This window comes from Phasianus colchicus, chromosome 1, assembly GCF_987193195.1.
Source record: "Phasianus colchicus chromosome 1, bPhaCol1.hap1.1, whole genome shotgun sequence".
Classification (NCBI taxonomy): Eukaryota; Metazoa; Chordata; class Aves; order Galliformes; family Phasianidae; genus Phasianus; species Phasianus colchicus.
The window spans coordinates 42,464,213-42,477,292 of record NC_143436.1 but is presented as its reverse complement, the minus strand read 5'-3'; the positions used below and the strand labels follow the sequence as shown (position 1 = coordinate 42,477,292).

At 32.6% G+C, this 13,080-nt stretch overlaps 1 protein-coding gene across 7 annotated transcripts in view; it reads right to left on the bottom strand.

Moving 5' to 3' along the window:
- LRRIQ1 (leucine rich repeats and IQ motif containing 1) overlaps window positions 1-13,080 on the bottom strand; it is a 99,134-nt gene that overhangs the window by 36,316 nt on the left and 49,738 nt on the right. For 5 of the 7 annotated variants that reach the window (XM_090139408.1, XM_090139418.1, XM_090139410.1 and 2 more), the window contains 5 exons: window positions 11,122-11,211; window positions 10,143-10,264; window positions 9,467-9,559; window positions 9,014-9,099; window positions 3,992-4,090 (listed from right to left, as the gene is read on the bottom strand). In XM_090139408.1, coding sequence (XP_089995534.1) covers window positions 3,992-4,090; window positions 9,014-9,099; window positions 9,467-9,559; window positions 10,143-10,264; window positions 11,122-11,211 — 490 coding nt within the window. Of the gene's footprint in view, window positions 1-1,670; window positions 1,829-3,991; window positions 4,091-9,013; window positions 9,100-9,466; window positions 9,560-10,142; window positions 10,265-11,121; window positions 11,212-13,080 lie in introns of those variants that run through there. The other 2 variants (XR_016466171.1, XM_090139430.1) reach the window with 2 other exon arrangements.

The window sequence follows — 13,080 nt, the reverse complement described above, 5'->3', positions numbered from 1 at the left end:
AAAATCATTTAGGGTATTTTATAGTATATTAATGACTGAAACAGCTTTCAGATAACAAGAGAAGCCAGCAGTAAAACTTCCTAAAAACACACTTTGCCACAAAATAGGACATGATGGACTTTTTTTTTCATGTTCTTTATAACTTTTTCAAGATTTTGAAACCATTCAAATCATTCGTATCACTGTCTACAAAACATATCACACATGTTTTATCAGCTAGCTTGTGCTAAATGAAACTCAACAACTTGTCTGGAAGCATAACCCAATGACACCAGAAGAAGCAGTATTCCATAATATTCCACACATAATTCCAGGAAATGTCCACTCAAACAAAAGATGTGAGGCTTTCCAGATAACAAGTCAGAGTTGTAGATAAAACCAGTCTCTTAAGAGAAGCAGTAGAGCACACTAGCATTCTCTGTGGCCTAGAAGCTAATATCACAGTATATGACCACAGCCCAAAAATACTACTACTATGTTTCAACAAACCTATATGACTGCAAGCATTAAACTAATTTCAAAGAAACTAAAACAGATTGACAGGCAGCATTCATACTATAAAATGCACAAACTACAAATGACTCTAAAGAGTAAATGTTCATAATTTATTTCAAAGCAAATGGGAAAGCATAGAAAGACTATGCTATTTAACTCATATCAATTTATAGTCAGAGTATATGCATAAATGTGTGTATGCACACATGTATATACGTGCATACACACACATATACATATACAATACTAACACACATTTAATTGCATTCCCATGCCTTTATACGTTGCTTGTATTTTTAAATGGTATGCTCTTGTCTGTAGGAATAATGCTTCTTTATGTGTTAATGAAGCATGTAATACAAGGGAATTTGCTTATGACTACCTTGTGTGCTATCATGATAAGATGTGAAAAAAAAGGTTCTCTTCAGAGATTATTATAACATTGCTGAACAAAAGATGATGACTCATATTAACAAAAACATGTCACTCAAATTTTAACAGGTATTTTCACATATATCTCCTCAATCTCATTATTTTTCTATAATGTGTATATAAAATTAGAAATGCATCAATTGTTTTATAGGATCAAAGATTTCCACAAGTTTTAAAAATTGGATATTAACATTTATTTTCCCTATCACTTCCTCCTGTTTGGAAACAAGATAATCTTAAAATTCATTCCTTTTATAATACTTTAAACAAATAAGTCTCATAGCCTGCCTATATTTCCATTGTCTAGTAACTGTATACCATTCAATAATCTCTGAAACAATAAACAGTGGAAAATCATGTCTGTACAAATAAAACAATATTTTTATTTAGAGCTGACATTTTAATTACTTACATACTCAAAACAAACTATACAAAAAAAATATATATTAAGGCATAAAGATGCTTTATGTGAGAGATACTAAGCTCATTCCTTTCCACACTTTATTTTATAGCTCTTATTTTTAATTCTTTTTTTCTATTTGTATTGTTAAACACAAGCTAAAGACACAGTGAAGACAAAAGACATTCATCCCACCCTTTAACTAGATTACCTCCTAAATATTCATTACCATGATGTGTTCCAGTTTGAAAATCTAAAACTGGTCTAATTGTTTCACTTCCGAAGGCATCTCCTTTCAAAAGTAGTGATTCTGTTATTTAACAGATAACATATGTGTACTTACTATTGATGCTAAAGTTTCTTCCCTCATTTCCCACTTTAAAGAAATAAAGTGGGAATGTATAGAACACAGTTTTTTTCCTTTTCTTTGAGATATATTTACTAATTTATGCAGGAGATTGACTGGAGCTCACATTCTCTGCCAAAGCATTGACTACCAGTCTGTGAAGGTAAAAGGGATTAAACAGTTACATCTAGGAAGTTTATTTTCACCGCAAAATGAATTGGACTGTATTCTCTCTTGATTTAGAACATAGTGTCCACAAGTTTTATGGATAAAGAATGAAGTAATTCCAACTTCTTGTTACAGAAATAATTTGTATTGCAGAACAGACCCAAATAAATTTATTCCAGGAAAAAGAGGAAGGAATGGTTAAAAAGTAAGAGAGGTGAAATAGGAATCAAATTTTTCTGTGAGTGAGGGCAGAAATGACTGGATACATAACTCTGAAATCATCAAGCAAGTGCTTTGATTTGAAGTAGATAATATGTAAGATGTTATCCAAATTCTAACTTTAAAAGATCTGAATTCTGACTGAGAGGTATATGCCAGTTAATGCTCTGTACTGCACTTTAGATTCAGATAAATATCCTAGTGTTTTCTGACCATGCTATCTGTAGTAGTAACGTCTCAGGTAAAAGGACAATTTCATATTTTGGTCAAACAGAACAGCTTGTCTTCTTGAAGCTCACCAGATAGCATGTAAACATCTGATATAAAGTTGATGAAAGAAGTCATGCTTATTAGCTGTCCAAAGAAGTATAATCATTCTTGAAATGAAAGACAAAGTTCAAGATTACCAGTGCAGCACTTGCCTTTTGATATCTAATCTGCCACAGTGCCTTTTCTCCATGTATTTAAAAAATAATTTCTATAATATTTAGTGTATATATATATATATATTTATATATATTGGCTTTCCACAATGAAGAAAAGGTTTACAGGCAGGAATAAATAAACCAGAGGCAGGAAAGCTAGGCTAAAGACAGGTTCTTAGCCTGTGATCAAATTTCTCTCTTTGGTACAGCTTTGAACAGTCATGCTACTGGTTGAAAGGACACAAAAGCAGTTTGCATGTCCATGGTCAGCATACGATGATTTCAGTAAGTGGTGGCATATAAACATATGCCACTGGAACAGATGAAACACAGTGGAAATTGGTCAGCTGGTTCTAGTAGGTGGCAGAGGAGTTGAACTATATAATCTCTTAGCATCCTTCCAACCCAGCCCTTCTGTGATTCTGACTTAGTCTATGAAATGGTAAATTAGGCCTCTCATACACAGACTCCATATTTTATGTAAATTCATGCCTGAATGCAAGGAAAACAGAATGCAAACACATTTTTCCTTTCAGAATTTCACAAGAATTGTTTCCAGCTAAATCTGAGCGTGGACTCATGAATGTGAGACAAATTTGGCCCTTCATATGACTAATTTCATTGACAGAATTCATTTAAGATATACCCAGCTCGGTTGCATACCTGTCTCAGGTTTAACTTCTACTAATCAGTAAATGTGAATTATCTTCTTTTTCTTTTGCTTTATAGAATTGGGAATAAGTAAGGTATTGTATGGTTATGTAAAAAAAAAAAAAAAAAAAAAAGGCAAAGGTGACAGTTTTCTGAATACAGAATTGAGTTGCACAAGGAATGAAAATAGCAAAAAAAAAGAGCTCTACAAATGTTCATATTCTCAACAGAAGGGTATTTTAAATTTTCACCTCTATTAAAACCAAGGAGAGCTTTATCAGTAATCTCATAAGTTAATGAACTAAATTAGCATTTATGGATTTTTGAAAAGCAAATTATTTTTGTTTGTTGAGATAAACACATTTGCATGTTCAAGCTTTTTTTTTTTTTTTTTTTTTTTTTGTCTTCTGTCAAATGTTGGATTTTTAGAGAACATTTGTCAAAGTAACTGCTTTTAAAAAATGTTATCAATCATCAGGAATTAATGGCTAGCTTGAGAAAAGATGACTATGAAATGAAAAATTTGAGGTGATATTTCATTTACAAAATTAGCTACTTTATTCCTTTGTGGCATGCTTTTATGTCCTTGAAAGTAAATTAGTACTAATAATAAATAAATAAAAAGTATACCAGTTCATTACAAATTAATATCTCAGAACACACTCCCTCAAATGAATTGAAATTGAAATTATTCGCTTCTGTAACTTGAAACATTGAGGAATCAATAAGGACCTTAAAATCCTGCCTTCTTCAATTTCTTCATACTGTTGTATATTTCAAGTAGACTTGTTTAAAAGACATTAGGGAACATATATGCTTATATGCATACAGACAAAGTGAAATTCTTGCTCATACCTTCAAAGTAACCAGCATTTACAGACTGTATCTTTGGTGGTTTCACACGGAGATGTTTATTTTCATTTTTTTTGAACAACGCCAGGCGCACAGCTGGGTCTAGACGAAAAGAACAGGTTAAAATCAAAGGTCAGTCTTGGCTCATTCATTCCTTCAAGCAGTTTTTCACCTTTTAGACACTTAATAATTGAAAAGACCTTTAAGTGTTGGTTTTATATTCACAGAAGGTTACATTTTCTAAAAAAAAGCTACGTAAATACATGTGTAACTGAGAATCAAGCTCACTATTCTACCAGAATTTAACACCATTGATCCCTACTTAGCTAGCTTATCTCAGAATTGAAAATAAATTCTAAAGTGTAAATCTGCACAAAATATTTCAAAATTCTGTTTTTAAAGCTTGAAACTCAATTGGAAATATTAACAATATATGACAAGTACTATTTCAAAAATCTTTGGTCCATAAGTATTCAGTGGTCTAAATCAAGTTATTTGCACCTAAAGAATGTTAACAGGGGACAGTTTATTAGTTATTTTTTGAGGCTAAACATGCAGACAATAAGATAATCATCTTCCAATCCTTACAGAATTAAAGACATCGAAAGTCTATAGGCAATTCCAAATACTACCATATAACATCTTAATTTCAAACCTTTCAATTAGAAAACTTCACAAAGTAGCAAAGATGAGTACAATTCTGTACATAAATCTACATAAATACAATCTTAAACTGTAAAAACTTTAAAGCTGAACTAATGCAAAATAGCACATATCAGGGAAGGCAATTTTCATGGATTTCTTATCAGAAGGAAGAATTGTTTGCTTGACATCAGAAGAAAGTAGGAGTTTAAAGGAAACTGTGGGCTAGCAAGAACAAGTAAATTCTCTGGGCAGAATAGATTAGTCAGTTTCAATTAAAAAAGTAAAAAAAGGAAAGAGAAGAAAAGCAGATACATAATGAGGAGAAAAAGTATGTAAGGTTCTGTAAGTATGACATTGAGCATGAAGACATGAGAGACAAAAAAGTCAAAGGAAACAAAACCAAAATGTTTCAAACAGTTAAAAGATCATAGCATAAGCAGTCAAATACACTCTATAATAACTGAGAAAAAATATGGCAGAAGAGGTTTGGCTAAAAGTGACAGCAAAGAAATTAATAGCAAAGAGAGAACAGTTTAGCAATAGAATAAAGAAAGAAATTAGGCATGGAATGGATTTAAATGTTCACAACCAACGCAAGCATCGCAAAAGTGAATATGTGAGACTGCCAGAAGACAGCAAGAAAGCAAAGAAGATAGACTGAAAAAGCATTCAGAAAGAATAAATTTGCATAAGTAATTATGTCTGATGCTTCATTTTGAGGCTATTACTTGGGTGACCTTGTAGCAGGTCATACATATTTACTGAGAGAGGTTACAAGAGCCTTAGATATATAGATAGATATATATGGAACAAACTGTAACACTGCAGCCAAGTAAATAGCCTCTTGTTGTTGTCATTTCCCTATTTATGAAAACAAGTATCGTGATGGTCTGTTAAGTAAGAGTAACTAAGGCAATTAATTGGCAGCAACATAGAAAGTTGGTTTTGAACAGATATTTATATGTGCAGTAGACATTTAAGTTACAAAGTAATGCAACATAAAGAGATACTAAGAATACCACTTTCTTCCTCAGAGAATTGTTCTCTTGACACAAAATAACAAAGATGCAGACTCCCGACAGATTTACCTTGTAACTCTCCTACAGACTTCTAATGGCTTATGGACTCTGTAAGTGATAAGGCATTGAAAAAACACATTTAAAAAAAAAAAAAAAAGATAATTCTCAGTCCATAAGTCCACAGCGCAGCAGTTTTTGTTTAACTGTGTGTTCTCAAGGTGCTAACTTCTCACAAAGCAGCAAAGCAGACTAACTAGAGCATCGTGGAAAATATCGATGAAAGTAATTTAGTCCATGCCTACTTCCCAAGGCAGAATCAGTGACATCTTAGACTTTTTTTTTTTTTAATCTCCAGTTGTCTAGGTGAAAGTTTATCTTCTTGTTGGGTGATGTTTATAGCTCCCAAATTAATTCAGAAGATGTCAGATTTGGAGTCATTTTACCCCACTTATACAAACCACATCAGGTAGACTCAATGAAATGACTGAAAGAGTACAGTAAATAAGGTTAAGCTCGATTAATTTTAAGGTGAGAATATTAAGATCATTTATAACTGGTTTAGTAGCTTTGTAGATATATTCATTTTGCACATAAGGACTAATTACATCTGTTTTGTCATTCATCTCAAATAAAAAAATAAATCTGTAGTAAGTTTGTGATCTTCAGAGTAGCAAATGTTTGGGACAATAGATCAAAGTAAGATTTTGAAAAAAAAGTATTAAAATAATAATATGCTATATTTTAAAAGTTCTGTCTGATCTTTTAAATGACAGAAGCTATGAAAATATTGTAAGTGAATTATAAATTAATATTTTCATACATGTAATATAGATGGCCATATGAGTACTACACATGGATTAAAGAGTACAAAATGTTTGGAAGCACTGTTGATAAGATACAGAGTTGACAAAAGGACTTCTAAGTTACAAAGCTAGTTGCACTAAAATGAAAGGCAGTGTCTTACTTCCACAGGCAATCAAATACAAAGTGTCAAAATTGACTAAAATATCTTAAGACATAATCAATAATTGAGCATTGCCAAACCATTTTCAAGTAAAAAAGCAATTTCTACAATAGCATACTGTTTTCCTATGATGGTCTACTGAAGTTGCTCCAATACATTTTTAAAATGTCATTTTCCCTTAATCTAGCTTACCATTCAATTCTGAAAAATCCAACCAGTACAAAATTAGCCTATACCAAGGACTTCCAAATGAAGTCACGTGAAGTTGTTAGAATTATTCTAGTTTTCTCAAATATTTACTTGTGCACAAAGACATCAGCAATACATGAACTGAGAACAGAGGGGAATGATGGAAATTGTTTTGCTAGGGGATTTCTATCAGAAGATTTATCTCTGAGTCTTTGTGAAATAATCTTTAGGGATTTAACTCAGTGCCAGACTACTGAATTTGTACCTACCTGGATCATCTCATCCATTGCCTACAGCTCTTTTGTTATTAAAAATGAGCCTTTTTCTTTATCTAGTCCCAAATGTAGGCAATATTACAAAGATTAGTTTATAATACTAGTGCTTTTCAGCCTCTGAGAGAGATGGGGAAATGAACTGTATGTATGCTTTGATGACAAGCAATCAAATGTTTTAGATTTTACACAGAGAACTGTTAAAGTGTACAATAGTTCAAAATCATATAAACATATTCCTGGATTCTCGCATAGTCATTTAAATGTGGCTTATTAGACAATGATCTGTGTGGGCAAGCTAAAAACCAAGGACATAATTTAACACACATTGCCTGGCAGATTCCAAATATAGAAGATTAGTTGGACAAATCCAAGAAATATTATAGAAACAGTATGGAAAGAATAGTTACTGCCTGATCTGTCACATTTACTAAACAACATCATGATAATATGTGAAACTGAAAAAATTCAAAGCTTGCCATAAAACATAGACAAACATTAGCATTTATCTTTACCAACTTTAAAGAGCTGACAAAGCAGAGTAGCATTGTGACAGATGAGCAACTAACAGAAAATTCAATTTGTAAATTCATATGTAAGAAAGTCAGCATTTTGTTCTATAATTGAACAGCAATTAGAACCATGGGATTCTCATCCATGGTTTGAATTCCCAGATTATACTGCTACATGGAATTCATAGCAACAATACCAGTAGCTTCTCATTTCTGCTACTAGAGAAATATAGATTAATGGTCATTTACTTAATGTGTAATAAGAAATAATATAGTCCCCCAGGTTTTTATTTTGACTGTTGTTAATTTAACAAATGATATTGTATAGTGAGATCATCTGTTCTGGGGTTCTGGGTTTTATGTTTCTGTGGTTGTTGGTCTTATTTGTTGTTTTGTGTGCTTCTTTTGTATTGCTCTGTTGTCTTAAATTCTAAACTCAAAGTAAAAATTATTTGCTGACCCCTATGAAATATCTTAATCATTTTCCTTTAGTTCTAGGAGTCAAGGTCCACTCCAGCTGATTTGTGCCTTTTTTAATACTCTTATGGTAGCAATAATTACCATCTCATGCTGTCAGTCACTGGTAAGAGAGTTTTCCTTTGGAGAGGAAGAGCATAAACACGAAGTAATACAGTAGTGTAGTAGAGACCAGCTGAAAGCCAGACAAGGCTTCCAGATATCTTAAAAGGAAAAAAAGTTCACTTTCAGAGTCTAATATAAAATCCACATAACCTAAGAAATTCAAAGTTAAGTAAGAAGTTCTGTATTGCTGTGCTAACGCATCTTCAGGAAACTAGAATTGTTACAAATTATAGACAGTTTTTAAGCACAGCAAGGTGTAGTAATGCTTGCTCTGTTTAGAATTTTAATTAGAATTTCTAAACAATATTATGCACCCATGATAAGCAGAAATATTTCCAACATTATATCAGTTATACCTGGCTATTTTTTTGGCCAGAAGTTCTTGCACAATCAAACAAGCTTGTTATGGAGATATGAATAATACTACACAAATTTTATTCTAAGGACAACATTTTAATCATAGGAAATAAATCCAAAATTAACCTGAGTAAGTAAATAATTTTAACTTGATTCTATCAAAAGAAAAAAATATAAGAACTACAAATTCTAGAAGATACATATATATAAAGAAAAGAGAAGAAAGACAAAGTCTGTTTAATACAGCTGTAAAATACTCATTTTTATCATAATTTATTAAAAAAAAAAAAGAGTAATTTATCCTTGAAAGAAAATGATGTCTTTATGGACATTTAAAGTGTGACCTGTCTTCATTAAGCCACATTCCCCTTTATTCAAGTTAATGTTTAAAGTTGCGCAAACAACCTTTTTAAAAGAGATGCTCTATTTTGAGATTTAAGAATAGAAATATCTAATTACTACAATCGCTATTTACATTGACTTACCCACATTTTTATTACTGTATTTTCTGGGCTTCATTTTATGGGCCCTCTTCAGCATTAGTTGTGCAGTACAAATATCTTTAAAACCCCTATGGGAAGGAAATAACATACTATACACTTCACATATATTACATTAGATCATCTGCACAGCACTTCATAATGCACTTTTCAAAAAGAGTGTAAGTTTTTAGTAATTCTTATGCATTGTAAGAAATATGATGAATTATACAGACTCCTGCAATGCTTATCTTAAAATTATAATGTATAAAACTGGTTTCTCAGACACTTTTAAAAGAAACAATAACTTTTACTTTGGTAGAAAATGGATTCTTCAAAACCGGAACATAAAATAAGCAAGGTATAACAGCCAAATATACTGCACCTATTTCCTACCAGATCTCTTACCAGAAGGAAATAACAACAACAACAACAAAAAGATACAGAAGTTTAACATACCATTCTTCTGAAATTTTCTCTTCTTTATCAGACCTGAATGAAAACTTTTTTTCTTTTAAGTCAGAGTTCTGTGACATTGTTCCCTTCTCTGAACTGAAAGCAAATTATAGGAGCAATATTTAAAGGTTGACATATAAGAAAGGGTCTTGTGTGACTATTTTGCAGCTTTTATTATTCTGTATGTTGTTTGTGCCTTTGGAAGCTTAAAAATAATACAAAATATATGTATTTTAATACTCTAGGAAAGCTTTATCTCAGAGACTAATAAAAGTCTGCTGTTAATTTGAAATGTTTACATTTCAATTAATCAAAGCATATTTCAGTCCTTTCTCTCCAAAAGAATACAGCTGCATAAGAAATCTCTTTTAATCTTAATCTAGTCTTAGAAATATCTATTTCAACATCTACATATTATTATATGAAACTCTTTTTTTGGGGAATTATAGTCAAACACATACATAAAATGTATGTGTATAGCCACATATGCTTAATTAATGAAAAATTATAATTACACTTAAGATACCTAGTTTTTAAGGTAACATTAAAAAACAAAGCATCAGAAAACAGTCTCAATTTCTCTTCCCTTATGATGTCTGAAAAATAAAAATCAACTAAGCAGAATGGGATTAAAAAAAAAAACCTTCCCCCTTCCCCCACCTTCAATTACTTTACTTACCTTCTATGATAGTGGGTATTTTCTGTTGAGTATGAATGTGGTCTGTCAATACACTGCCAAGCTGCCTGTGGTGACAACTGCCAATTATCTGAATGTTCACTGGAATCTGAAGGCCTAGCATGCTTCTCAGTAAGAAAAATAAAAAAAAAAACCTGCAGTTGGTAACTCCTGCAATTTGTCACAAGTCACGAAAATAATTATTCAAAAAACAAAAGTTATCCATGTGAACAGACTTCTGAGCATGACTGAGACACACATCTAGGATGTAAAGGTAAATCTGAAAGAGTTTGCAATCTATTGCTGCAATCTATTCTGCAATCCCTACTGCAGAAGGGATTCTTAGTAGTGCAATGACCACTGGAAACTTTACCTTCAACTAAATAAACAGGGCAAAAAGGTGACTTCAGTTATATTTAAAGCCCTAAAATATAATGAATTATACATTTATAAGACTTCTTTATTTTAACTGTAGGAGATAAAACATTAGTAATAGTATGCTTGAACAAGGAAAAAAAAAGCCCTAAGAAAACAAAAAGTTAAAACTGCAAAATTTATCAACTAGTAGACATTACAGCTCAATGACCTTTAGCTGCTCTGAAAACATTCAGCTGTTGTCATATAATGCATATGTTAGTATTTTTAAAGTACTGTGTCAACTAGCAATTTTTAATCTACTGCCAAATGTACAGATGAAGAATATAATCTTTTTTTTTTTTTCCTGCTACCGTGAAGTAAAGTCTTGAAATAAATCCAAAATAAAGAAAAACTTAAACAGATGAAAGAAAATTTGAAAGAAAAATCACATTTGGGGATGAGGAGGAAGTCTGAGACTTCTAAAAGTAATTGTGTCTTTTTCATGTCAATAGATTTTCATATTAATCAACGCAGAATAGCATACCCTTAGGAATGAATAAAGACTGAAGACCATATTCCTAAGAAATGAATAAAGGCTGACAAGTAAGAAGTTTAGTGACGTTACCTTTGTCCAGTGCAGCTGGTTTGAGATCAGAAGTGTTTTTGAAGGGAAACGGGTAGAATCTGGAGTTAGCCATTCATTCCCTATTGCAGCCTGTACAAATGAGTAAAGTCAAATAGTGCACTGATAAGATCAGTTTAGTTTTGATAACTTTTACAAAGTCTCTTTTCAACTGTCTTGTGTACTGTTTCAAGTGTTTTCACGTCATATATCAGAATTGCCACCTTCAGAGCAATCACGCTCAAAACACTCTTGAAGATTCTATGCTGTACTCTTTGATTTAAAACAAATCAGATTTTTATTTTATTTTTTGTTGTTGTTAAAATGCATCTCCTATATCTCAAATTCTTGAAATTTAATCTCAACATTGTTAGTAAACATGATTTATTAAAAATGACTGCCAAACTCTGAAAAAATATAGACATGAGATACGTAAAGGCCTAAATACTACAAGTCAATTGCTCATTTTTGAGCAGCTGGGTATTTTATACCTAGATACAGGTGCCTGATCCTGCCAAACTTATTTTGCCTGATTAAATGGAACTCCTGAATAGTGTTCATTGAAATCTAGGGTTAAAAAAGTAAAGTCTGGTGAATAATAAGGCCTTCCAAGCCCCTTGAAATTGTAAGAGAAAGAAGGATGATATTTCAGTTATTTTGAAAAATTTAATTCAGGCAGTGGTCATATATAATTTGGGGATTCTAAAAGCAATGCTCTTATTTACAAGGTCAGTGAGTACTGGTGAACCAGTATTCTTCTTCCATTCTGACCTAGGTTCATTGGATACATTTTCAATTTGCCAATTTAGATTTTAATTTAAAATTTTTAAATTTGAATAAAAATTTGAATTTTTATTTTCAAGCACTAAAAATGATTCATTCTTGCATGTTTGATTCCTTGGTTCTGGAATTCACTGTTCCTTGATTACAGTATTTGGATTTTTATCATTTTATTTACAAAATCCAGACTGATTCTATGTTGTCATCAGAAATTGCCTTCTTTGAATTTACTCTTTAATTGCATTAAGTCATACTTCTAGCTTTTCAGGTAATAGTTTCAGATTTATTTTTTAAGCATAGGCATGCAATCCAATTGCAAGTAAACTCAAGGTCTGCGAGGCCATAGAATCACAGAATATTCTGAGTTGGATGGGACTCTTAATGATCTTTGAGTCCAACTTCTGGTTCCACACAGGACAACCTAAAAATCAGACCATGTGTCTCAACTGGATGGTCCACAGGCTTCTTGAACTCCAGCAAGCTCTCCAAGGAACCTGTTCTGGTGCCCAACCACCCTCTCAATGAAGAACATTTTCCCAATACTCAGCCTGAACCTTTTCTGTCACAGATTCATGCAATTTCCTCAAATTATATTTCTGCCACCAAAGAGTCAGCATCTGCCTCTCTGCTCCCCTTCATGAGGATGCTATTGGCCACAGTCCCCCCTCAGTCTCCTCCTCCCTAGGCTAAATGAAGTAAGGGACTTCAGCTGCCTCATACGTTTTCTCCTCTAGATCCTTCACCAAATTCGCAGCCCTTTTCTAGACACTCTCTGATAGTTTTACATCCTTTTTGTACTTTGGCAAACAAAAATGCATGCAGTACTCAAGGTGAAACTGCACCAGTGCAGTGTAAAGCAGGATAATCATTTCTCTCACCCAGCTAGTAGTGCTGAGTCTGATGCACCCTAAGGCATGGGTGGCCTTCCAGACTGCCTGCAAAACTGTTGACTCGTTCAAATTACTGTTGACCATGAGCCTCAGATCCCTTTCAAAAGGACTGCTCACAAATTTCTCATCCTCCTAGTAGTCTGTATGCATAGCCGAGTGTCCCTTTGACCCAACTGCCAATTGCTTATCCATCACATTATGTTTATGTGCTCTGCTGGACATTTTGTCCAGAAGGATACTGTGAGAAACAGAATTGTGTTTGTGATCATAATTTGTGATTGTGACCTTCCCC